At 43.3% G+C, this 26,205-nt stretch overlaps 1 protein-coding gene across 8 annotated transcripts in view; it reads left to right on the top strand.

The window, feature by feature from the left end:
- The window catches only part of VPS13B (vacuolar protein sorting 13 homolog B), a 1,237,203-nt gene that overhangs the window by 781,331 nt on the left and 429,667 nt on the right, over window positions 1-26,205 (top strand). For all 8 annotated transcript variants that reach the window (XM_033933145.1, XM_033933154.1, XM_033933146.1 and 5 more), the window contains 2 exons: window positions 16,568-17,267; window positions 22,324-22,461. In XM_033933145.1, the coding sequence (XP_033789036.1) occupies window positions 16,568-17,267; window positions 22,324-22,461 (838 nt within the window). The remainder of the gene's footprint in view (window positions 1-16,567; window positions 17,268-22,323; window positions 22,462-26,205) is intronic.

The following is a 26,205-nucleotide window of genomic DNA, read 5'->3' as shown; positions in this document are numbered from 1 at the left end:
ACTTTGAATTTGAATTTTGGTGGGAAAGTTAGTTGGAAATCTAAGTTTGAATGTTGAGTATTGGCTGAAGCATTCGAGACCCAATTTTTAATGTTTGGAACAGGGATCTGAAGTCCCACTTTTAAATTCTGTCAGGAAAGAGGCTGGTACTGACGTCAGAGGAAAGCCTTCCAAGTCAATGGGGGGGAGTGTGGTTCTCGGTTACCTCCTTGCAGCACTCACTCCTTCTGCCTTCAGCAGCTTGTTAGGGGACATGCAGCCGGCAGCAGTTCACACGCTGCATATAGATGACCCAGAAACCACCTCTCTGATGTCAGAGCTGATGTCGGAGGGAAGGCTTGTGGGTCAGCCACATGCAGCATGTGAATTGCTTCCTGCACATCCCCCCCAACAAGCCACTGAAGGCAGATGGAGCGAGTGTGGCTCAAACAACTAAGGTGACACAATCTTTCTGGGATAAAGGGGAGGGAAGGAGCACATTGGGGCATTGAGGGGCACGATTCTGGGACAATAGCTGGAAAGCAGGGAGGGGGTATGAAATCGACTCAGAAAGAAGGGAGGTGGCATGAACATGGGACACAGAAGGGAGGGAGGAAGGGGGCACTAACTTGGGACATAGGAGGGAGGGAATAGAAAGGGAGAATTGTCAGGCATGAGTTTGTGAGAGAGGGAAAGAGATGGTGGCACATGGGGAAATGAAGAAAGAGGAAAATTGGGGATAGAGAAAGGTAGAGATGCATGGGGAAGAGAAGGATGAGAGGTAGAAATGTCGGATATGGTGGTGGAGATGCAAGGGGGAGGAATATTGGACATAATGATGGAGGGAAAGTTGTGGCATGGTGCTGGAGAGGGGTGAAAGAAGGAGAAATGGGCATGGAGCTGGTGGGCACTGGTAAAAAATGTGGCACATGATCCAGGGGATGAGAGAGGGAGAAATGTTGGGCTCATGGAAGAACAGAGAGAGAGATGTTGGTTGGGGAAGGGAATGAGGTCCGGAGAAGAGAAAGTGTGCCGGAGGCAGAAAGAAATAAATATTGGATGCACAGTCAGAAGGAAATGCAACCAGAGAGCTTGGGTGGGGGTACTCAGGTGATATTTGTTAGACTTAGGGGGTACTTGGCTTGAAGAAGTTAAGAAACACTGCTCTATAGTGCGTCCAGTTTCACCAATGTAAGATTGACCACAACTGCATGGGAGAAAAGGCAACCAGTCTTTCACATGTGTAAGTGCGGATTCAAGTTTTGGTGGTGCATTGTAGACTGATTTGATCCTTACAGAATTTAAAAGTGGGACCTCAGACCCTCGCTCCAGATATCAAAAATTGGATTCCGAATTCTCCCGCCAATACTCAACATTTCAACTTGGATTTCCAACTAAGTTTCCCGCTAAAATTCAAATTCAAACTTGGACCTCCAGTAAACTTTCCCGCCAAAATTAAAATTCTGACCAGCAGCTTTTCCTGTTCTCAACCAGTTCAGTTCAACAAACTTTCCTGACAAAAATTTAAATTTCTTGACCCAGAGACTGCCCTGTTCTCAATTAGGTCTGTGAACCCACTATATATAAAGACACTTCAGACCTCACAGCATATCCTGAGGAAAGCCACAGCATGATGGCTGAAATATTGGTTCTTTCTATACAGAGGCTGCAAGACCCAGAAACCTGCTACAATTCATTTGTACATGCTTATCCATAGGACTTGCTGGCTTTGAGATACTTGTGTCTTTGATCTTCCCCTTAAGCTTAACCATTATTAAGCCAAAGAAAACAGAGATAAATAAAAGATCAAAATTCCAAATCCTTCTGGTTCCTTCTGGCTCCTAAGGGGCTCCCAAGGGTCCTGATGTTGCTCTTCTGGCATGCCCCTTAAGGAATAACCTATGGCCTCATGATAAATGTACTTAAGATGGGAGGGCTGTCATTGAATGAGAGTACCCAAGAAAGGGACTTGGGGGTAATAGTGGACAAGACAATGAAGCCATTGACACAGTGTGCAGCGGCCGCTAAGAAAGCGAATAGAATGCTAGGTATAATCAAGAAGGGTATTACAACCAGAATGAAAAAAGTTAGCCTGCCATTGTATTGGGCAATGGTGCGCCTGCATCTGGAGTACTGCATCAAATATTGGTCGCCGTACCTGAAGAAGGATATGGTGATACTCGAGAGGGTTCAGAAGAGAGCGACACACTTGAAAAAAGTAATGGAAAACCTTTCATACTAAACTAAACTAAACTAAGCCTTAGGTTTATATACCACATCTTCTCCACTGAAGTGGAGCTCGACACGGTTTACAGAGTTTAAAAAATACGCTGAAAGATTGGAGAAACTGGGGCTCTTTTCCCTGGAGAAGTGGAGACTTAGAGGGGATATGATAGAGACTTACAAGATCATGAAGGGCGTAGAGAAAGTGGAGAGGGACAGATTCGTCAAACTTTCGAAAACTATAAGAACAAAAGGGCATTCGGAAAAATTAAAAGGGGACAGATTCAGAACCAATGCTAGGAAGTTCTTCTTCACCCAGAGGGTGGTGGACACCTGGAATGTGCTTCCAGAGGGCGTGATAGGACAGAGTACGGTTTTGGGGTTCAAGAAGGGATTGGATGATTTCCTGAAGGAAAAGGGGATAGAAGGGTATAGATAAAGGATTACTATACAGGTCCTGAACCTGATGGGCCACCGCGTGAGCGGACTGCTGGGCATGATGGACCTCTGATCTGACTCAGCAGAGGCATTGCTTATGTTCTTATGCTTATATTTCTTAAAATTATTTTCCTATTTTCTTACTTGTTGCATTTCCAGTGAAATTCCTTTTATAGTTATACATATTCTTATTGGCAGATGAAGAATTGTGAATAGACAATTGCACTCCTGAAGTGTTAGGTGGTTTGGGTTTTCCCTATTTCTTTTGGTTTTATTGGTCTTCAGATATTTGAGGCATCTGATACTGAGGAGTGTGTGGTGCAGTGTTTAGAGCTACAGCCCCAGTACCCTGGCAATGAGGCTATTTAGAAGATTATGAATATACAAATCCAAATGAACATGTCTTTGTTTTTATTGGGAGTGAATTGTACTTTAGAGATCTCAAAGGAAAAGGCATTTAATACAATGCTTACATTCAGCTGCCAGATTGACAGTAGCCAGATATTGAAAACGAGAGGCAGACCCAATGGTTTTAGAGCTTGGGATGTATTCCTTATGGAAAAACTGATTATAATGTCCAAGATAAGATCCCAGTTCTATGATGTTTGCGGTTTATACTGCTTGAATAACTTAAGAAGTCCAATGTAATAAATTTTGTTTTACTTTCTCTTTGTTTTTGTTTATTATATTGGGAGAGGGGTTTTTTTTTTTCATTTTATTAATATTACAACCATTTATGGAGCTGGAATGGAACCTGAGTGCCAGGGTTAAAAGTGGGAAGGTTTTGCATAATAAGCAGTTGTATAAAGTTTGCTAGATTAAATTATTCTTAATTTTCTTAATTTGATAAAAAGCTGTATTAAAACCCTCCAATCATACTTATCACTCATCAAGTACACTTATATTGCCCTTACTTTACTATCTTCCTCATATACACAGCAACAATTTATTATTTCTACTAGTCTTTAAGCCCGTTACATTAACGGGTGCTAGAACATATGTATGTGTGTCTGTCTTTATTTCTTTATCTCTCCTTAGCCGCTTTTTTCATTCTGCCTTTCTTTTTCCTTGGCTGTCCATCACCACCCCATGCCTGCTCCCCCTGTCCATTTTCCCTTCCTTTTACCTCCCCTGTGTCCACCACCACCCCTTAACTGCTCTCCTTATGCAGCAGCAGCCCTTCTCCCTTTGTTTTACCTCCCCCCTGTCCAGCAGCACCTCTTTCCTTCTCCCCCTGTCCAACATTAGTCCTCCGTTCCTTTTTCTTCAACCCCCCTGTCCATCAGCATCTCTTTCGTTCTCCCCCTGTCCAACGGGTGCTAGAGTAGACGACTGTTTTTTTTTCCTTTCTCTCTCTGTGCTTGGATGCTGTCTGTCTGTCATTTTTTCTGTCTGTGTCCCTGCCTTGCGCCCTACCTGCCTGTATTTCTCCATTGCGCCATGCCTGCCTATCTCTCTGTGGCCCCCTTCTCTTCCCCGCCATAATTGGTGTGTGCCCCCAGCACACCCTTCCCCCCAAAGCAGCCCCGTTTCCCAATGCCCCTGCCCCCTTTTGTGCTATGCCTGCCTGCTCCGTGGCCCCCTTCTGTTTGCCCCTATGATTGCTGTCTGGCCCAGCAAACCGCTCACCCCAAAGCAGCCCCCTTTCCCTCTCCCCTTGTTGAGCCATGCCTGCCTGCTCTGTGATCCCCTGCCCATGATTGCTGTGTGCCCCCAGCACACCCCTACCCCCAAAGCAGCCCCTTTCCCTCTCCCCCTGCCATGCCTGCCTGCTCCCTGTGCATCAGCATCAGCATTTCCCTCCCCCTCACCTGTTCCTTCGTAGCAGCATGCACATAAAACGACTCCCTTAGTTCTTTGCTGGATTTTGTTTTAAGTTTAAAGATGCCGACGCGGCTCCTCTCACGATCCCGCCTGCGTCGGAAGCCTTCTCTGACACAGGCTGGAATCGTGAGAGGAGCCACGGCGGCAGCTTTAAACTTAAAAAAAAAAATCCAGCAAAGAACTAAGGGAGCCGTTTTCAAAGCCGCCGCCGCAGCTCCTCTCATGAGCTGCACTTATATTATGTTGGAAGATGAGAGAGGAGTTGCGGCGACGGCGGCAGATTTCAAATTAAAATAACTTAGGCAGCCAGGGAGTTTAAGGGACAGGATTGTAGAGCTGGAGCAAGTCCGTCCTGGGCCCGCTTATGCCCTCCGCCGACAGCCGGCTCCCTCAAAGCCCTCCTTCCCTTCCCACGGTCCATCTGGCTGCGTTCCCTGTGCAGCAGCATTAGCGTTTCCTCTAACCCCCCCCTTTCCCTTCCCGCGGTCCGGACTACAAACATGGTGATTACAGCAGTGTGTGCATCAGTCTCCACACGCTGCTTCGGGTCCTTCTACTGCCCTGATTTACTCAGGCACGTCCCTGATGACATCATCAGAGACGCGGCAGAGCAAATCAGGGCAGTAGAAGGGCCCGAAGCAGCATGTGAAGACTGATGCATATGCTGCTGGAATCGCCATGAGGGCCCGCGGGAAGAGAAGGGGGTGGGCGGCAAAGGAGGAACGGAGATCGGCGGCGGCAGGAGGAACGGAGATCGTCGTCTGGCTGCGGTCCGGCTTGTGGAAGCGATCGGGTGGTGACGTATTCGCACGCATGCGCACTCCTTCGGCCACAGACCTACAGCGCACGGAACACGCAAATAGAAGTGCGCATGCGCGAGTTAGCCTTTTATTATATAGGATAGTGCTATCAGGCACACGCATTGCACATGCAAGAGACGATCTCTCAGAAGAACTTACAATCTAATTATGACAGACACACAGAAGTTATCTTTTCAGGCAGCCTTATGGACTACGGATTTAACTCACATATTCATATTCTCAAATTCGTATCAACAATTTTGATGTGCCTTAAAGACGTATCTTTTTAGGGAATTTTTCGGAAGTTAGATATTGGATGTTTATTCATTTGTATTATTAGTCTTTGTGAACCGCATAGAACTTAATGGTATTTGCGGTATACAAGTGAGTTTTATGTTATGTTTATGTTACACAGAGGGGACTAAATGGTGGTAAAGGACTATTAAGGGATATGTTGGTTGGGTCAGTGCTTAAACACAGCTTCAAATAAGTGGTTTTCTTGTCTGGCTTTTAATACCACCAGAGACTGAACCTGATGTAGAGAGCCAGGCAGTTGTTCCAAACATGCAGCTTAGCAAGGTAGAAGGGATGGAGATTAGAGTTGGCAGTAGAGGAGAAGGGTAGAGAGAGGAGGGACTTGTCTGATGATTGGAGTTCCCAAAGGGGAGTATAGGGAGTAAAGAGAAGAGAGATACTGAGGAGCTGCAAAGCGAGTACACTTGAACGTCAGTAAGAGGAGTTTGAATCGTATGCAGAGGCGGACTGGGAGTTAGTGAAGAGACCTGAGGAGAGGAGTAATGTGGGTATAATGACCCTGGCAGAATATAAGGCATGCAGCAGTATTCTGAACAGATTGAAATGGAGAGATATGACGCAGCGGTAGTCTGGTGAGAAGCACAGACATGGGCTTCCTGCCAGCAGATGGAAACAGAGCAAAACTATGCTTCTATAGTAAAACTGGAGGCAAGCTGTTCCCTTCCTGCATCTCCCCTCCCCCTCTTTAGGAACCAGCTTGTCTGCTTCCCTTGAGTTATCCCTTTCCTTTGGGAGGGCTACTACAACTATTAATAATTTCTGTAGCACTACTAGACATATGCAGCACTGTTCACATTGAATGCAGGTGCTTTCTCTATCTCTAGTGGGCTCACAATCTTAAGTTTTTTATACCTAGGGCAACGGAGGGTTAAATGATTTGCGCAGAGTCACAATGAGCTGCAGTGGGAACTGAACCCAGTTCCCCAGAATCTCAGTCCTCTGCATTAACCATTAGGTTTCTTGTGCACAACCAGTAAAGTTATTTAAATGGTACTCCCTTAACTTTATGGTATCCAAGAAGGAAGACACTATTCGGCCCATTCAAGACTTAAGGAAAGTCAGTGCTTCTTTGTATATGGAAATTTTGCAGTCTATAGCACATGTGCCTAGCACATGTGCCAAGCACAAGGCCCGTTGGAATAGTCTTCCACTGCAGGTGATTGAGGCCAGCAGCGTGCCTGATTTTAAGGCCAAATGGGATCGACACGTGGGCTCTATTCACTAAGCAAAGGTAGGGGAGGGTCATTAGGGTGGGCAGACTAGATGGGCCGTGGCCCCTATCTGCCGTCTATTTCTATGTTTCTATGTTTCATCTGGCCTTTTTATGTGGCCCGCGGCAATGTTCCCGATCTTCCCATTCTGAGCCCAGCGTGTACTCCCCTCCGCTCTGGTCCGCCATCGCCACGCAGGAAAGTCCGCCGGCCTCGGCAGTGCTGTTCGTGGCTCCCCCTCCTGCTCTCCGTCTGCCGTGGTCTACCCGGGCGGAAACAGGAAGTTGCGCGTCATTGGAGACAGACCGCGGCAGGCAAAAAACAGGAGGAGGAGCCACACACAGCACTTCCAAATCACCGAGGCCGGCAGACTCCCTGGCTCGGCAGCGACATCAGACCAGCGCCAGAGGGAAAGGCACGACGTGCTGTGAAGGGAGAGAGGTTGGACCTTGGGTAGTGTGGAGAAAGAGGGAAAAAGTTACTTGAGGGAGAACCATTCGGAAGAGAAAGAGAAATGGTGGACCTGGGGGGAGGGAGGCAGGCAGATAGGGGGAGAGATGGGATGGGGGGGCAGTTGGGAAGAGAAAGGGAGAGAAGTTGAATCTGGAGATGGAAGGGGATGGAGAAATGTTATACCTGGGGTGGAGGGAAGATGCAACATCTCTTCCCCCCCCCTTTCCATCTCATTGTTCAGCATCAAGGGGGGAGGGAAGAAGAACAACAGAAAAGAGACGGAGCAAAATGTTGGACCAAGAGGAGAGAGGAGGAGAGAGAGAAGGAAATAGAAGGCTGGGAAAGAAGTGAGATGGGAAATGGGAGAGCTACAGAATAAAAGAAGATGGAAAATTGATAGGTAGCTGAAAATTTAAAAAGGAGAAGGATGAGAAAGAGGGTGAGATTTGAGTGGACAGAGGCAGAAAAGAAAAAAGGAGAAAAGTTGAACGGGAAAAATCAATATGTTGGAGACAGGGACTGGAGCAACAGAGAAGAGGAGAAAAAAAATGGACAGCTGACACTGGAAAGAGAATTAGAAGATAGACAAAATCAGAAAGAGAAACTGCGACCAAAAGCAAAATGACCAGACATAAAAAAGGTAGAAAAAATAATTTTATTTTCTATTTTGTGATTACAATATGTCAGATTTGAAATATGTATCCTGCCAGAGCTGGTGTTAGACAGCAAGCATGAACTAGGACCTAAAAGAGAGGAAAAGTGTTTTTTATTTATTTTGTAGCCGGGGTGGGGTTGGAGAGGTTGCATCCCTATACTTCTACTAAGAATAACTCCCTCCTTTGCTGGCGCGCAGCATGGATTTTGGTGCTGGTGCCGGCGATTGATCCTGTGAGCATTGGAGCCGCCGCCGGTGCTGGGGCCCACACTGCATGTCAGCAAAGGAGGGAGCAAGTATCTTAATAAAAAATCCGGCCCACTACTTAACCTGCGTTTTAGATTTCGGCCCCTTATGTGATTTAAGTTTGATACCCCTGGTCTATAGCTATAAGGGCCAGAGAGTTCTAACCTCTTTAGATCTAATGGAAGTCTTTAGTGTCCTGAGTCTTTAGTTCCAATAGAGGGCTACTCACTGGAGGATGTTGAAGTACAAGGGGAAGGAGGAGCCTCATTAAAGATTTTGGAAGATTGTAAGATCAGAAGGAGGGCCTCATGATTTTGGTGGATTCCAATTTAGGAGAGGTTTATAGACTCGTAAAGTATTTCCCTTTCCACCAGATTATTAGAGATTTTGTAGGATGCCTGGGCAGTCCTGGATTAAGAACCTAAGGTGATCAGGGAAATGAAAAGCTTCTGCCTTTTGCCAAGTTTAAAGCCAGGAGAAATGCTTAAGAATTCCTAAGTTGGACACACTAGTGGCAGAAATCACTATGCACACTAAAATCTAGTGGAAGGTGAGGTGGTTCTGAGGTACCCATAGGATAGGAAGCTGGAGACCCTTATGAAAAAGGCATTTTTGGAGTCTCTCTTGTTCCTGCAGGTGGGGGCAAAATTAGATTGAGCCCTTCTCCACTGGATTCAGCAATCCTAAATGGACATCATTTCAGAGAGTCCCATGATAGAATCAGTAGCAGACTTGATGGAGAATCTACAATATGTCTTGATCCAGACATCAGCAGAGATGATGGCAACATTTCAGGGATCTGCCAGAATGAGATAAAGGCTTCAAGACTTCTGAAAACTTAAGCAATGCAAATAATTATCTGTCACTCAGAAATTCAGACCTACATACAGAAATAAGCACTTTTGAGAGACCATGATGAGAGTAGATAGTGAGGGTGGCAGGCACCCAGGAAGAAGTTAATGACAAGGTAACATCTAAGACCTCAATAGCCACATGCATTGAGGAACATAAGAATTGCTGTACTGGGACAGTCCGAAGGTCTATCAAGCCTGGTATCTTGTTTCCAACAATGGCCAACCCAAGTCACTAATACCTGGCAAAATCCCAAAGAGTCAAACATATTTTATGCTGTCTATCCCAGGAATAAACAGTGGATACCCCACATCCATCTTAATAATGGCGTATGGACTTCTCTTTTAGGAAGTTATCCAAACCTTTTTAAAAACCCTGCTAAGCTAACTGCTTTCACCACATTCTCTGGCAATGAATCCAGAGTTCAATTACACGTTGAGTGAAGAAATATTTTCTTCTCTTTGTTTTAAATCTACTACTTAGTAGCTTCATTATGTGGTCCCTAGTCGTAGTATTTTTGGAATGTGTAACCAAGCAATTCATTTCTACCCATTTCACTCTACTCAGTATTTTATAGACCTCTATCATATCTCCCCTGGGCCGTCTCTTCTCCAGGCTGAAGAGCCCTAGTCGTTTTAGCCTGTCCTCATAGGAATGTTATCCTATCCCTTTTATCATGGCTAATAGGCTAGAGTGTAAAAGTGGCCTAGTGGTTAGAACACCTGCTTCAGCACCCTGAGGTTATGAATTCAGTTTCTCACTGCAGGTTCTTGTGATAAAATAAGTACCTGTCTAACATATATAAATTGCTTTTGATTGTAACTTCACAGAAAAGTGGTATATTTTCCATCCCGTTTACCCTATATATAATAAATAAAACGGATGCAAGGATCAAGTCTTGTATTTCATATCACAACAATTGCTTCTTCTTGGAATAATTTGAATTCTAAAAGACATAAATCTAGTGTATTACAAAATAAATAAATAAAGATGTAAACCATTATAAAAGCCATGCCTGCAAGTGCTAGCAAAGTAATCTGCTTTAGTAATAAATCATAATCAATATAACCAAAAGCCACTGTTTGGATTCAAAACAGAGCATCCTTCCCTTTGCATGACATATCAAAGTACTATATGTTGGTTGGTTGGTTTTTCAACAATTTTATAAATGTTGTATATGGTAATGTGCTTAGTAAAATTAAATCCATATAGTTCATCATATATGTTATGTATACAGTATACCTTAGTGGCAAAGATGTTAAATATGCTTTCTATGCAGTTTTATAGATGTTTATCATCAGTGCATACTGTATTAGTGTGTGTATGGATAGTTCCTGCTGGTTTGTATGCCATACAGTTCTTGGCATGTCGGGGGTTAAGATAATAACATTACCTGTCTGCACACTTGAAAGAAAGGACTTAGCCACAGGTCCTCAGCTACTGGTACAGCTTTCAACACCTTTTCCTTGGTGGCTATTATATTTAAGGTATTTGACTGAGAAATGCACTGAAATGATATAAGAAGTCAAGTATCAGTGTGGCATGTTTTTTTCTTACTATAGAAAATCTCCTCAGATTGAAATGCCTTCTGACTGTGAAACTGTAGAAGCCTCTGATTTAAGAGCCATCTGTTTATACTCAAAGCCTTAAAGCTATTATCTCAGCATAAAATTTAAGTTCTATACTTTTTTTCCTCGCCAAACTATCCATTTTTAAGCCACAAATATTTTCCAGTCCTTTTAGATTTTATCTAAAAGTATATTTTAACAGTATTTGAATAGTTCTTAAACAATAACAATTTATCTTGAAAGATGACATGCTGTGTTTTTTCATTTTATTTTAATTAGCCATTGTGGAACCAAATTCCCTTTTGTTTTAGACCTTTGAGTACTGTTTAATTACAGTTATCATGCCAGATATCTTAAAGGTTATTTTACCAATACCATTTTATTTAACATGAACCATATGGAATCAATATTCTTGTTTCCTAAAGTGAATGCTTGGAAAATCTTACATTCATATGTTAAGAATACACATCCTTTCCTCATTAGTTGGAAAGTAGAAGGATTTTGGCACAGGTTCTGTGTGGAAGCATTGTGCAGCTTTTATATGGATTTTGTTTTTAGCCTTTGATGACACTGTTTAGAATAGGAAGTATCTAATAAGTAAAGCATTTTGTCTAATGTGCTGCCAGTGTGTTTAATATATGCCTGGAGGTCTGAAATATTATCTTCTCCACTACAGTAATATGCATTTAATTCTCTGAAAGCAGAAGGTCGATCTTTTAAAAAAGGCTCAAAGTACATTTTCAAATAGAATAATGTAGAACATCTGGTTAAGAGGACAGGCGTAATGTACAGTTGGTTTATCCGGTTTAATCATTGTCATGTTAATGCACACCAGTAGCTAATTAAAGTAAACTTTTGTTATTCACTTTAAATGAGTTATGTAAAGATAGATGATCTAACAATACTGGTAAGCAATAAATGATACCTTTAATCTGCAATCCAGTGGCTGACATTACTGTTGCAGTGACTTTAAAAAGGACTCCTTTTTTCCATATCAAAATTCCTTGTTTGTTAATATCATAAAAATTGTAGTGTTTGCATTATTTGATATTTTGTGCTCCAGAATAAGTTTTATTTAATTACTAGCTGATGCCCCGGCGTTGCACGGGTATTTAATTATAGCAATAACACTGTAAATGGATTCAAATAAAGATACTTTATAGTGGTGAATGAAATTATTTTTTTACAGCTTTATAAAAAGTACAATATTCAAATTATAATGTGAAATATTTGACAAAATGAATACAATACAACTAACACAAAACTTGATTATAAACAATATTTTTAGTTTCACCTCCAGGAGCAAGAACATATAAATTCTTGGGTGAACCCACCCTTGATCAAGCAACATAGAGTTGTCCATGGGAAAAACAGGGGGATCTTAAATCCACTCCACAGTATGTAATAGTCTGTCCCTGTGATTTGTTGATTGTGATAGAGAATGCAAGTCTCACTGGAATTTGCAATCTCTTAAACTGAAAAGGAAGATGTGTTGCAAGTTTCGTTCAAATCGGGCAAACCGTTTTTGCGTTGGCAGCTTTTTACATTTTTTCCATTGACATGAATGGGTGAAATCTGATTTTTTGTTTGTAGCTCCACCCACGTGTGCAGGTGGGCCGCGAGACCCCCAGAACATATCACCCCAGGTAGTGAGGGATCTGCATACCAAGTTTCGTTCAAATTGGGCAAGCCGTTTTTGCGTTGGCAGCTTTTTACATTTTTTCCATTGACATGAATGGGTGAAATCTGATTTTCAGTTTGTAGCTCCGCCCACGTGTGCAGGTGGGCCGCGAGACCCCCAGAACATATCACCCCAGGTAGTGAGGGATCTGCATACCAAGTTTCGTTCAAATCGGGCAAGCTGTTTTTGCGTTGGCAGCTTTGTACATTTTTTCCATTGACATGAATGGGAGAAATATGATTTTCTGTTTGTAGCTCCGCCCACGTGTGGAGGTGGGCCGCGAGACCCCCAGAACATATCATCCCAGGTAGTGAGGGATCTGCATACCAAGTTTCGTTCAAATCGGGCAAGCTGTTTTTGCGTTGGCATCTTTTTACATTTTTTCCATTGACATGAATGGGTGAAATCTGATTTTCTGTTTGTAGCTCCGCCCACATGTGCAGGTGGGCCGCGAGACCCCCAGAACATATCACCCCAGGTAGTGAGGGATCTGCATACCAAGTTTCATTGAAATCGGGCAAGCCGTTTTTGCGTTGTCAGCTTTGTACATTTTTTCCATTGACATGAATGGGTGAAAGCTGATGTTCTGTTTGTAGCTCCGCCCTCGTGTGGAGGTGGGCCGCAAGACCCCCAGAACATATCACCCCAGGTAGTGAGGGATCTGCATACCAAGTTTCGTTCAAATCGGGCAAGCCGTTTTTGCGTTGGCAGCTTTTTACATTTTTTCCATTGACATGAATGGGTGAAATCTGATTTTCTGTTTGTAGCTCCGCCCACGTGTGCAGGAGGGCCGCGAGACCCCCAGAACATATCACCCCAGGTAGTGAGGGATCTGCATACCAAGTTTCGTTCAAATCGGTCAAGCCGTTTTTGCGTGATCGCGGCACATACACACACACACACATACATACATACACACATACATACCTCCGATTTTATATATATATATAGATACAAGATCATTTATCCTTATAGAAGCACAGTTTTATGGAACATTATCAAGTTGCTTGCAATAAAATTTACAATCAGTAAGCTACTTCACTCAAATACATTTATAGTGGATATATATAGTGATTGATTTTTTTGTTTGTTTATAAGACACATTTTTGCCAGTAAAAAATTGTCAAATGGCATTTCTAGTGCAAAGGGTACAGTAGTCTCGACAAGTGTTTTTTTTTCCCTTCACCTGCAAGGTTTGCAGAAGGCATCATATACATTTTGAACTCTGCCTCCTTGTGTCACTCCGCCTCAGCTCCTCAGTTTTTCCTTCTGCAAGCAAAAAGAGAAGGTGTCTTTTTTCTGCTTTGCATCTGTTTTATTATTTTCTGGTTTTTATTCCAACTTTTGAGACTTTCCTGGTGCTACAGAGGTTCCCAGAGATCCTGGAACAGCTCTGCCTGGGCGAATATACAGCCTCTAGGACAGAGGGCAGTAGCTGGTAGGGAGGGGCAACCTTTTTTAAGGGGAACCTACCTAGCCGGCCTACACTAACATTTAAGGCAGCTAAGGGAGAGTTCCCCTGAAAGTGCAGCTTGCCCTAATTTTCAGGCACTGGAGCACAGGCTGAGTGGCCTTCTGTTGTTCCAGAGGATTGTAGCAGGTGCCAGCTGCATCCCCCTGAAGACGTGTGAGGAGCTAGTGGGGTGGAGTCAAGGGTTTCAGACACTCAGGGTCTTACTAAAAGGTGGCCCACAAAGACAAGGCCTGGGAAAATGCTACAAGCTTCCTTGAGGCAGAAATCTTAAGAACATAAGAATTGCTATTGCTGGGTCAGACCAGTGGTCCATCGTGCCCAGCAGTCCGCTCCCGCAGCGTGTTCCAGTTTTCCACCACTCTCTGGGTGAAGAAGAACTTCCTTACATTTGTACGGAATCTATCCCCTTTTAACTTTAGAGAGTGCCCTCTCGTTCTTCCTACTTTAGAGAGGGTGAACAACCTGTCTTTATCTACTAAGTCTATTCCCTTCAGTATCTTGAATATTTCGATCATGTCCTCTCTCAGTCTCCTCTTTTCAAGGGAGAAGAGGCCCAGTTTCTCTAATCTCTTGCTGTACGGCAACTCCTCCAGCCCCTTAACCATTTTAGTCGCTCTTCTCTGGACCCTTTTGAGTAGTACTGTGTCCTTCTTCGTGTACGGTGACCAATGCTGGACGCAGTATTCCAGGTGAGGGCATACCATGGCCCGGTACAGCGGCATGATAACCTTCTCCGATCTGTTTGTGATCCCCTTTGTAATCATTCCTAGCATTCTGTTTGCCCTTTTCGCCGCCACCACACATTTCGCAAATGGCTTCATCGACTTGTTGACCAGTATTCCCAAGTCTCTTTCCTGGGGGGTCTCTCCAAGTACCGCCCTGGACATCCTGTATTCGTGTATAAGATTTTTGTTACTGGCATGCATCACCTTACACTTATCCACGTTGAACCTCATTTGCCATGTTGCGGCCATTTCTCGAGCATGTTTATGTCACGTTGCATATCTTCGCAATCCTCCTGCATCTTCACTACTCTGAATAACTTAGTGTCGTCTGCAAATTTAATCACCTCACTCATCGTACCAATTTCCAGATCGTTTATAAATATGTTGAAGAGCACGGGTCCAAGCACCGAACCCTGCAGCACTCCATTCGTGACGCTTTTCCAGTCCGAGTATTGTCCATTTACCCCCACTCTCTGTTTCCTATTCTCCAGCCAGTTTTTAATCCACGTGAGTATTTCACCCTCGATTCCATGGCTCGCAATTTTTCGAAGTAGTCGTTTATGTGGAACCTTGTCGAACTGGGTCGCCTTTGTCTATCTGCCTGTTTACTCCCTTGAAGACGTGCAGCAAGTTCGTCAAGCAAGATCTTCCTTTGCTGAAGCCGTGCTGGCCGGTGCTCATCAGATTGTGTCCGTCAAGGTGCTCAATGATGCGATCCTTTATCAGCGCCTCTACCATCTTTCCCGGTACTGAGGTCAGACTCACCGGTCTGTAGTTTCACGGATTACCCCTCGAACCTTTCTTGAAGATCAGTGTAACATTCGCCACCTTCCAGTCTTCCGGAATCCTTCCCAATTTAATCTACAGATTGGCTATTAGTTGAAGCAGTTCAGCTATAGCCCCTTTCAGTTCATTGATTACCCTCGGATGGATGCCATCCGGTCCTGGGGATTTATCATTTTTAAGCCTATCAATCTGCCTGCATATCTCTTCTAGACTGACCGTCAACCCTGTCAGTTTCCCGTCTTCGTTTCCTGCATATAGCCTGTTGGCTTCCGGTATGTTGCGTATATCCTCTTAGGTAAACATAGACGCAAAAATCCAGTTACAGTGAGGGCTGAGACAGGCACAGCACCTTCCATTTCTGTGAGTACAGTGCTTTACTGTCTATGGGAGACATTGGGGGGGGGGGTTCTGGGGCTTTCTACAGGGTCTTCCTCCTCTATAAACCCCTTCTCTGACTTTTTGGAATTTTAATTCAGCTCTGGCATCAAAATTCTGCTGCACCTTCTGTGGCCATCTTGGATTTCCGGAGTTTCTCTTAAAAGCCTCTATCTGCTAATAATCGATGTCTATGGACTCCCCATGCCTTTCTACCCCTGTATCATGCCAGCTTTATGCTGGTTGACTGGCTGTGGAGTGTCCATGCGCCATGTGAGGAGGACAGACATGATGGGCTTAGCCCTTCTCTGATCCCTTTGGGGTCTTAGAGTCACAGGCTTGGTTGTTGGGGCATAAATCTCCCCTAGAGCCCTTGAATGGCAACTTGGAATTGCTACTCTCTGCAATCCTCATTTGCATGAGCATTTTGGGGGGAATTACTCGCTTTTTTACAATCACTACTGTGACAGCAGCCCATCGGTTTTTTACACAGTTTGTTTGAAAATCTAGCCCTCAGTGTGGGGGAGATGATTTTACTTAGACCTTGCCCATTTTAAGAGGCTTCCCAGGAGCATCAGGCTATGCTTTAGCAACTCTGTGATGAAAGGTCGTAACAATTCAAAGCATTATCTTTCCATGAATAGCACAGCTTGTGAAATCAAAGGCAAACCGTGTTCTTCAGTTTGTATAATAATGAGCTGTTTTGCATGTACTTCATTGTTTGACATTTCATTACAACTTGACTTGTATTATGCTTAGAAATCATGTATTAAGGGCAAATAATCCATAATTGTGCCATTTAACATAATTTAGCAAAAACGTGCAACATTCCCTTAATGCACATTGGTAACCTTTCTTCTAAAAGCTGTACATTGCTTTTTTTATATTGTGATTTTGCTATGTGATTAAAATAATAAACACTAGTAAACTATAATAATGGTGTGCATATTTTGCCTTCACAGGTTTTAAAGAAAGAGCAGAAAAGAATGGATTCATCTGAGGGACATGCCATAGATTCTTCTTCACGATATAGTGGAGCTCGAGACAGTGGCATTGGTAGTGATAGTGTAAAAATAAGAATAGTTCAAATTGAACAACATAGTGGCACTAGTCATCACCGTATTGCTCGTCCTTCCCGACAGTCTTCAATTGTGAAAAATTTGAATTTTATTCCCTTTGACATATTCATTACAGGAAGCCGAATTTCCTTGATGACTTATTCATGCACTGCCATACCTAAATCACAATCTATACCAGATCTTACAGAGGGTGAAAAAACAGGGAAAAGTGCTTTGAACCTCCAAGAAGCTAATTTGGACAGCGTTTCAGAATCTAAATCCAATCAGCCTTGTATTTCAGCACTTACAGCAGAAGATTTGCTTAACAGTAACAGCTGTTCTCCCACAAGGAAGAGGACAGGTCTTCTATCACTAGAAAGCCTTCATGCATCTACAAGGTCATCAGCGCGACAAGCTCTTGGCATTACTATTGTACGACAACCAGGTCGTAGAGGAAGTGGAGAAATGCAATTAGAGCCTTTTCTCTACCTTATTGTATCTCAGCCCTCTTTTCTCTTAAGCTGTCACCATAAAAAACAGAAGATGGAAGTTTCACTCTTCGATGCTGTACTCAAAGGAGTGTCTTCAGACTATAAGTGTTCAGGTAAGAGTTTTATGAACTCCCCTGAGATTAATGGAAATTGCTAAACCTTTCAAGATTCAAGAAGGGAGATGGCTTAGTTTCTCTGATAATGTGTATTGAACCCTTCTTTCAAATTCATATTCCAAAACAAGACTAATTTTAATTCATGGTATGGGTAAGATAAATTGAGACTTATACAGCACTAACAATTGTCTAAACATCGTAGATGATGGCAGATTAAGACCAAATAGTCTATCAAGTCTGACCATTCACAACTACTAAAGTTTATAATCTCTACCTCTTCTTCAGACTTTTGTGGAGATCTTCCATTTCTCCTGTTCTTATAAATAGGCCCTGTCTTGGGGCTCCTTTTATCAAGCCGCGCTAGCGGTTTAACACGCGTAATAGCGTGCATTAAACCTCCGGCCACGCTAGCTGCTACCGCCTCCTCTTGAGCAGGCTGTAGTTTTTGGCCAGCGCGGGGGTTAGCATGTGATGAAAAGTCACGCGCGTTAACCCCGCTAGCGTGGCTTGATAAAAGGAGCCCCAAGTGTCTGTTCATTTTCACTTGGTTTTAAAAGAATGACATACTACCTATCAAGGGGCCAGTTTATCAGATCATTCCAGGTCTGTCTTGGTGTGTACCCCAGTTGCTGGGACCTCGTATGTTGCCTAATTAATTACTTAACATTTCAAAATCTCTGCTACTCAGAGCTTGAGAGTCAGTTGAAAATGTTTTAATCTAGGGGGTACTTGGCTTGAAGAAGTTGACAAACAATGCTTTAGACCATCTCCAGTTGATTAATGTCCTTTTGAAGGTGCAGTTTCCAGAATTGTACACAGTACACCAGTTGAGACCTCACCAGTAGAAAATGACATGGTGACAGAATTTGTCCCCGTCCCCATGGGAAACCATCCCTTTGTCATTCTTTAAGGAGAGAGAGAAGAATCAGAGAATGTATGGGCACAGCTACTGATCCTCATGCCTTGCATTGAAGAATGCTGGTGTAGGAGGACTGAGGTTGAGATAGACACTAAAGAATCATATGTGATGGTTTCCATGGTTATCCGTGAGGACAGGGACAAATTCTGTCCCTGTGTCATTCTCTTACTTATTCCGAGACACATCATTTTTTCTCCTGGCCATTCCTCTCTCCCTATACACTCAAGGATCTTTCTTGCTTTTGCCATTGCCTTTTCTATTTGACTACTTTAAGATCATCAAATGTAATCACCCCCCCTTAAATCCTGGAAGGGAGGGAGGGTTCTTACATAGAAGAAATTAATCCCCTATATTGTACTGCTTTCTTGAACTTTTGCAGCCAATTAAATCATAGCTGCCTCACTCTAGTAAACAGTAAAAATGCTAATCCTGCACTAATCAGTAAGCACATGGTAATATAGCTGTGCTAACTGATTAGTACAGATGTACCCCTCCCAATGAAAAATCAAATTTTATTTTCTCCGAAGACAAGCAGGCATTTTATTCTCACATGTGAGTGATATCATTCAGGGAACCTGTCACAGACAGTCAAGAAGTACACTGTCACTTTAAAACTTTAAGACCACCCGTACCATGCACGTGCTGGAGCCTTGCCTTCTGACATCAGCTTGTAAAACCTACAGTTTTCTCTTTTTTCACAGAGATGAGAAGCTGTGATTTAGAGTCTTTCTGAGTATGTCAAACTTATATTCTTTTTGTGCCTTCTTGTTCCTTTTTTCTTCTTTTAGTCATACTTTTGTTACCCTAACGTTTGGTTTAAAATTTTTCATTTTTTTATCAGTTTCACATTTTGGGCCTTTGGGCTCTTTTCAGCATGTTCTCAGGCTGGGAGCATCAATGTTTTTTTGGTATCCAACCTACTCAACCTCCCCAGGTCATAGAGCCCTTTGACTTCATGTCAGTGATTTTTCCATCAATGTCCAAGGCTCTTAGCGGCTTCAAGCAGTGCACTCAATGCTAATGGACCATTTCAGGTATAGACTCATATAAGTGGTGTGTTCATTGCCTAGGTCCTGATCATTGAGACATTTCATGTGTACTCTGCTCTCATATGCAGAAGAGGTTGCTTAGAGCCAGGAAGTTGCAATTTGAGAAGCCTCTAGGTACAACTTCAGGAACATCGAATATGGCTGGAGACTCCGCTTCCAATGTAAGCCATATACTACTCCAGCACTAATACCAGCACTGACTGTGTTGACAATTCATTTCACCTCTTCATCGTCAGTGCTACCATCATTGATAGAACCTCGTAAGAAAGGTGAGAAGCATAAACATGTCTTCTCCTCAAAGCATACATCAGCATCATTTCCATAGACACACTCTAAGCATTGATGCACCGATGCCCAATCACCTTCACTAAAGTTGGTGTCTCCTCTGAGACGTGGCTCGACATCGAGGTCCCCAGTGCCTCGACACCCAATGCAACCAGCTTCTAATGTACCCTTGCCAATATTGGTACCAGTGCCATCTCTACAAGAACAGATTTGAGTGCTGTTGCAGAAATAAATAGCTGGGATACTGCAGCCACACCCTGTGTAAACTGCTCCATCAACATATCCAGTCTCAGCCTAGTCTGAGCACTGCCCACAAAGTCCATCCAGGCATCATTCTGGGATGCCATGCTATTCTCTCTACTCATAACCAGTTTCATCTACATCTGGCTCTCAACCCATTACTAATTACGGTTCCTTCCCTTTCAATCATCTCCTCTCTCATCTGGCTTATGTCTTACCCCTTTTTACAGATTTTCATTCCCTGTTTTATGTTATACAACTCAACTTTAGAGGCATTAGGTTGTTAACGTTAAATATTAGAGTATTCTTTATTGAATAATTTGGAATATATTCTTTTTAATTGACTACAAGGAAACTGGAATACCTGTAGAAAGTTATATCATCTTTGTTAAAGATGGATAACTCTAGATTATTTAAATGATATAGAATTTAATAACATTGTATAGAGCCTGAGTTTCTCCCTTTATTCTACCACCAGTAGTTATGTGAAGGATCATCAACTTTATATTATTGCCTTCACAAATACTATTTATCCATCTCCTTCTTTGACAAGAGTATCTTGGTCTCTTTTTACTCAAGTTCACTATTGAGATAGATATACAAAATGGAAAAAAAAACCACTCTAAAGATTTTATTCTATCTTTTTTTTTTTAATTGATTTGAAAATTATCACAAGTAATACACTTGTTAAAGAAATACAGAAAGCAAATAACAACATGACGAACAAAATTATAAATGCGGCATTTAAATTATCATCCTTCTTAGACCTCAAAATAAAAAAAAAGGGAGGGATCCAATAATTCCATGGAGAGAAATAAAATCAAAAACGTTTATCAGAAAGCTGACTACCCATTGTCCTAAGCACCTCTTAATCAGACATTAACACATTAACACCTTTTAGCTAATCATGATTTAATCAGGGCTATTTAAAACCGTCTGCCTGCCCTCAGGGTCTATCTGCATTCCCATGCTAGAGTCAGATTGATATAATTTCCCATAGGCCTTTGCTAACATTAGTTATGCCAACTGAAAATGCTGATTGCTAGCAATAGCTATGCTGACAGTGGGGTTCCCCAGGTGTCTGTGCTGGGACTGCTGCTTTTTTATATATTTATCAGTAATCTAGAGATGTGAATAGCTAGTGAGATAATTAAATTTGCTGATGACAAAACGTTGTTCAAAGTTGTTAAATTGCAAGAGGATTGTGAAAAATTGCAAGTGGACCTTGGAATCCTGAGAGACTGGGCATCAAAATGGCAGATGACATTTAATGTGAGCAAGTGCAAAGTGATGCATATGGGAAAAGGAGCACAAATTGTAGCTACGTGATGCTGGGTTCTCTGTTAGGAGTCACTGCCCAGGAAAAGGATCTAAGTGTCATTGTTGAGGATTCTTTGAAACCTTTAGCTCAATGTGCTGCGGCAGCTAGGAAAGCAAATAGAATGTTAGGAAAGGAATTGAAAATAAAAATGTTATAATGCCCTTGAATTGCTCTATGGTACAGCCACACCTCGAATACTGTGTGCAGCTCTGGTCGCTGTATCTCAAAAAAAGATATAGCAGAATTAGAAAAGGTACAGAGAAGGGCGACGAAAATGATAAAAGGGATGGGATGGATGACTTCCCTATGAGGAAAGGCTAAAGTGACTATGACTCTTCTGCTTGGAGAAGAGATGGCTCAGGTGTGATATGATAAAGACCTATAAAATACTCAGTGGAATGGAAAGATTAGATGTGAATCACTTGTTTACTCTCTCCAAAAATACTAGGACTAGGGGGCATGTGATGAAGCTAAGTAGTAGATTTAAAACAAACTGGAGAAAATATTTCTTCACACAATGTGTAATTAAACTCTGGAATTCGTTGCCGGAGAATGTGTTGAAATCAGTTAGTTAGCAGGGTTTAAAAAAGGGTTGGATAATTTCCTAAAAGAGAAGACTATAGGCCATTATTGAGATGGTTTAGGGACATCCACAGCTTATTCTTAGTATAAGCAGCATAAAATCTGTTGTACTACTTGGGATCTAGCTAGTTTCATGGGACCGGGAATGGCCACTGTTGGAAAAATGATATTGGGCTTGATGGAGCTTCAGTCTGTCCCAATATGGCAATTTTTATGTTCTTATACTTTTAAAGTCTACCTAGACCTTACCCAGAACATACCACCTTGAAATCTCCCCCCCCCCCCCCTTTTTTATGAAGCCACCTTAGGCTTTATTATCACCGGCCCCAGTGGTATTAGCTCCGTTTGTCATAGGAATTCTATGAGGGGGGGGGGTCAGTTGTGTGCTGTGGGTCTACATTTTAAGTAACAACTTTTATAAAATTGGATTACACATATATGCTAATGTTTAAATGTAAGCTGGTTTTATACTGGAGTAAATGGCACCTAACTATTCTAAAATGACTTCTATATTTTTGTCTACTACATATATAGCGAACAGGCTTTCATTTCCACATTGTCATAGAGAACTTGCTGTATAATTTTGCCTATTAGCTTATTTTTAAATAGACCTGTTGACCACTGATATATAACATTATTGCTTCCTGAACTTTACAGATCATGGGAAAACTCTTCCAGAAGCCCTTGATTATAGCAAAGTATGGCTACAAACTGTATCAGGAGAGGCAGATGCTACAAGTGGTATTCCATTTCCATTCATCAAACTGCAAATTAAAGATTTCCTCAGTGGGCCAGGTAAGTGCTATACTCATCACTGCCAGTTATGTGTGGCCTAATTTTATGACAAAGGTGCCTGTTTTCTATACAAACAAAGAAAATAACAGCAGATAAAGAGGATGCGGCTTACCTAGTCTGCCCATCCATACCAACTACCAGGCTCTAAAATCAGAGATCCTCTGTGATTTCAGATCTGCTCATTTGCTGATTCTTTGGTAGAACTTGGCTGTCTGAATGGGAAAAATGTGCAGCACTGTGCCATGTGAAATAGGCACTGCATGTAACCAGTTCATCTCTGTACCAGATAGTTTTTACTCACTGGCATGTGGGGAGTAGGTCATATGGCATGCATAGCTCTTGGACAGTGACCTACTCATCTCCTGCTGAATGGAACAAAGAAGGGGAAGATCCTTAAAGGGTGATCAAGGAAAGGAACAGGGCAGCCTCTTTCTCTAGCCTTCCACACCAATGCAAAAAAAAAAAAAATAATAATAATAATAATTTGCCTTTCTACACTCCCCAAACAGTTGTCTAGTTCCAAAGGTATTAGATAGATATATTAATATATTTGTTTGTATATTTTGGAAGATATGTATAACAATATGATTTGCTGGTTATCAAAATTTTTTGTTTTACTCACTGCAGTTTAGGGGCAGGATATCTGAATGAGAATGGGGTTAGATCAGGAATCTCAAAGTCCCTCCTTGAGGGCCGCAATCCAGTTGGGTTTTCTTGATTTCTCCAATGAATATGCATGAGATCTATGTGCATGCACTGCTTTCAATGCATATTCATTGGGGAAATCCTGAAAACCCGACTGGATTGCGGCCCTCAAGGAGGGACTTTGAGATCCCTGGGTTAGATAAAAATGGGACTACAGCCTGCTGTCACGACATTGATTAGTGAACCCCTCATTGGCATTAGCAAAATCTGATATTCAGGTTGGGTTAGGACATCGGTAGCTGACAGGTTGGCAACCACCAGGACAATCATGTTATGTCCAAGAGGACTGCAGTCTTCTTTGAATGAGTAGGCTGCCTTATACATCTCATTCAGTAACTGGCTCTCAGTTGAATCACATAGATCTATAGCCTTCCATTGTATATTTAGGTTTTAGTTGTGTGCATCTTGGAAGATACAGGTTCATAGCCTAAATTCAGCCACAGTCATAAATTTTGACTTGATCAACAGTATCTATGTATTGATAGTATTTTCAGTTATGTGGAGAAAGAAGTTCAGTGGGCCCAAGAGTCACAGCTGCACTGATTAAGAGCAATTGCTTGTGTAATGTTCCGAAAGCCACCATGTTTGTGACAGAGTTCCAGTGGCGTACCTAGCATATGTGACACCCGGGGCCATCATTTTTTGACCCCCCCCCATGATTTTTAGTAACAAACCACATGTCACACATGAGTACCTAGGAAAAGGCAGCATCTTACATACTGCAGTGAGCACAACATCAATACACCCATTGTAAAACTAAGCAAGCCAGACTAGTACAGATCAATCCTGCAGTCAATCCTAACAAAAAAACATGTCTTTCAAACACACAGAACAAGAAAACACCTTTGCCTAGTATGGAATATGTAATCACAAACTAACCCCTCCCTCTTTTACAAAACGGTAGTGTGGATTTTAGCCATGGTGGTAACAGCTCGGCGAGAGGGAGAATTAGAAGGGCTTGAGCATGCGCAGATACATGCTGAAAGCTGGCAGAGGCAGGAAGAAGATCTTCAAGCAGCACCGGCACGTCCTGTGGGCTGCGTGCTGGTGCCAGACGGGGGGGGTGAGTTAAAGTTGGTCGGGTGGGGGGTGCCAATTCGAGCGGGGGGGGGCCTTTGCGAGCGGGGGGGAGCGATGCCTGTTCTTGTGCCGGTGCCTGACAGGGGGTGAGTTAAAGTTGGTTGGGCGGGGGGTGCCGATTCGAGCGGGGGGGGACCTTTGCGAGCGGGGGAGGGAGCGATGCCGGTTCTCGGAGTGGGTGCTCGCAAATCAAGTCAACACTCGGTTTGCGAGACAAATTTTGCAAGAATGTTTTGCTTGTCTTGCAAAACACTTGCAAACCGGGTTACTCGCAAACCGAGGTTTGACTGTACATAGAGAAAGGTTAAATTGTTCAGCAAGAAGCTGGACTCTGCATACAATGCAACACCACAGGAACAGTGACACATGTCTCCTAAAGCAATAAATAAATAGAAAATTTTTGTTCTACCTTTGTCTTCTCTGGTTTCTGCTTTCCTCATCTTCTTGTTACTCTCTTCTTCCATCCACTGTCTGCCATCTGTCTGCCCCTATATGGCATCTTCTCTCCTTCTATGCCGCTTCCAGAAACTGTATGCCTTCCCCTTCCATCTCTCCTTTCACCCCCATTAGTCTGGCATCTCTCTCCTCTCCTTCCCTCTCCCACACCTCTCCTCTGCAGTCCCTTTCCCTTTTTTCCCTCATTTTCCTTTTCAATTTATTTTCTGCATCTGTCTAGATTACGTTCTTACTACCCTCTCATTAATGTCCTTTTTTACTGTCTACCTAAAGCTTGCCACCTCTTTCCCTCACTCCTCCAGTGTTTCCCTAACTCAATCCTTTTCTCCCCATCATGTGCCCTCCTTTTATTTATCCCCTCCTTCCATCATGTACCCTCTTTCTCCAACCCTCCCATCTAGTACCTTCTCCTCTCTCTGTCCACTTCCAAGCAGCGTCTGCTCCCCTCTTTTTCTCCTCCCATTTCCTTCCTACATTTGCTCCCTTATCTCTCCCATCTGCACTTCATCCAGCATAGGCTTCCCACTACCATCCAATGTCTTCCCTTTCTCTCGCCATTCACCCCTCTTCAATCTGCATCTGTCCCCTTTCTTTCCCTCCAATATCCTTCCCCCTTATGTCTCTCCCCATCAGCACCACCCTTCTATACCACCCTGCCCCCTTTCTTTCCCTCCACCACTCTTCCATTCCAGCAATCCTGCTCCTTTCTCTTCCTTCATGCAGCAAGGTCCCACGATGACTGTAGCTGCCGGCTGCCAGTCCACCCCACTCCGACGTACTTGCTCTGGAGCGGACTCAGGAGCCGCATGCTGGAAGGTCCCGCAATGACTCGTCTGCTGGCTCTGCTCTGGAAGAAGTAAGTTACATTGGAGGGGTGGACCCAGAAGATGCAGGGAGTTGTGGCAAAGTCCCGCAATGACTGCATCTGCCGGGTCCACCCCATCCGGCTGCCGACTCTGCTGCAGAGAAAGTAAGTCAGAGGTAACGTGACCATTAATTTTTTTCATCAAAAGGGGACATATATTAATTGACTATGTATCCTTTCTTTCTTTCTGCACTCAGGCCCAACAATTGTCCCTTTCTATTTCCTCCCTCCTTCCTTCCCATGTCCTTAGTGCTCCCAGTGCCTCCTTCCCGTGTCCTTAGTGCCCCCAGTGCCTCCGTCCTGTGTCTTTAGTGCCCCCAGTGCCTCCGTCCTGTGTCTTTAGTGCCCCCAGTGCCTCCTTCTCATGTTTTTAGTGCCCCCAGTGCCCCGTCCTATGTCCATAGTGCCCCCAGTGCCTCCTTCCCGTGTCCATAGTGCCCCCAGTGCTTCCGTCCTGTGTCCTTAGTGCCTCCATCCTGTGTCCATAGTGCCCCCAGTGCCTCATTCCTGTGTCCTTAGTGCCCCCAGTGCCTCCGTCCTGTGTCCATGGTACCCCCAGTGCCTTCTTCCTGTGTCCATGGTGCCCCCAGTGCCTCCCTCCTGTGTCCATAGTGCTCCCAGTGCCTCCTTCCTGTGTC

Source organism: Geotrypetes seraphini, chromosome 2 (genome assembly GCF_902459505.1).
Source record: "Geotrypetes seraphini chromosome 2, aGeoSer1.1, whole genome shotgun sequence".
NCBI classification, from domain to species: domain Eukaryota; kingdom Metazoa; phylum Chordata; class Amphibia; order Gymnophiona; family Dermophiidae; genus Geotrypetes; species Geotrypetes seraphini.
Note: the sequence above shows the minus strand (reverse complement) of the source record. Positions and strands in the feature narration are given on the sequence as shown.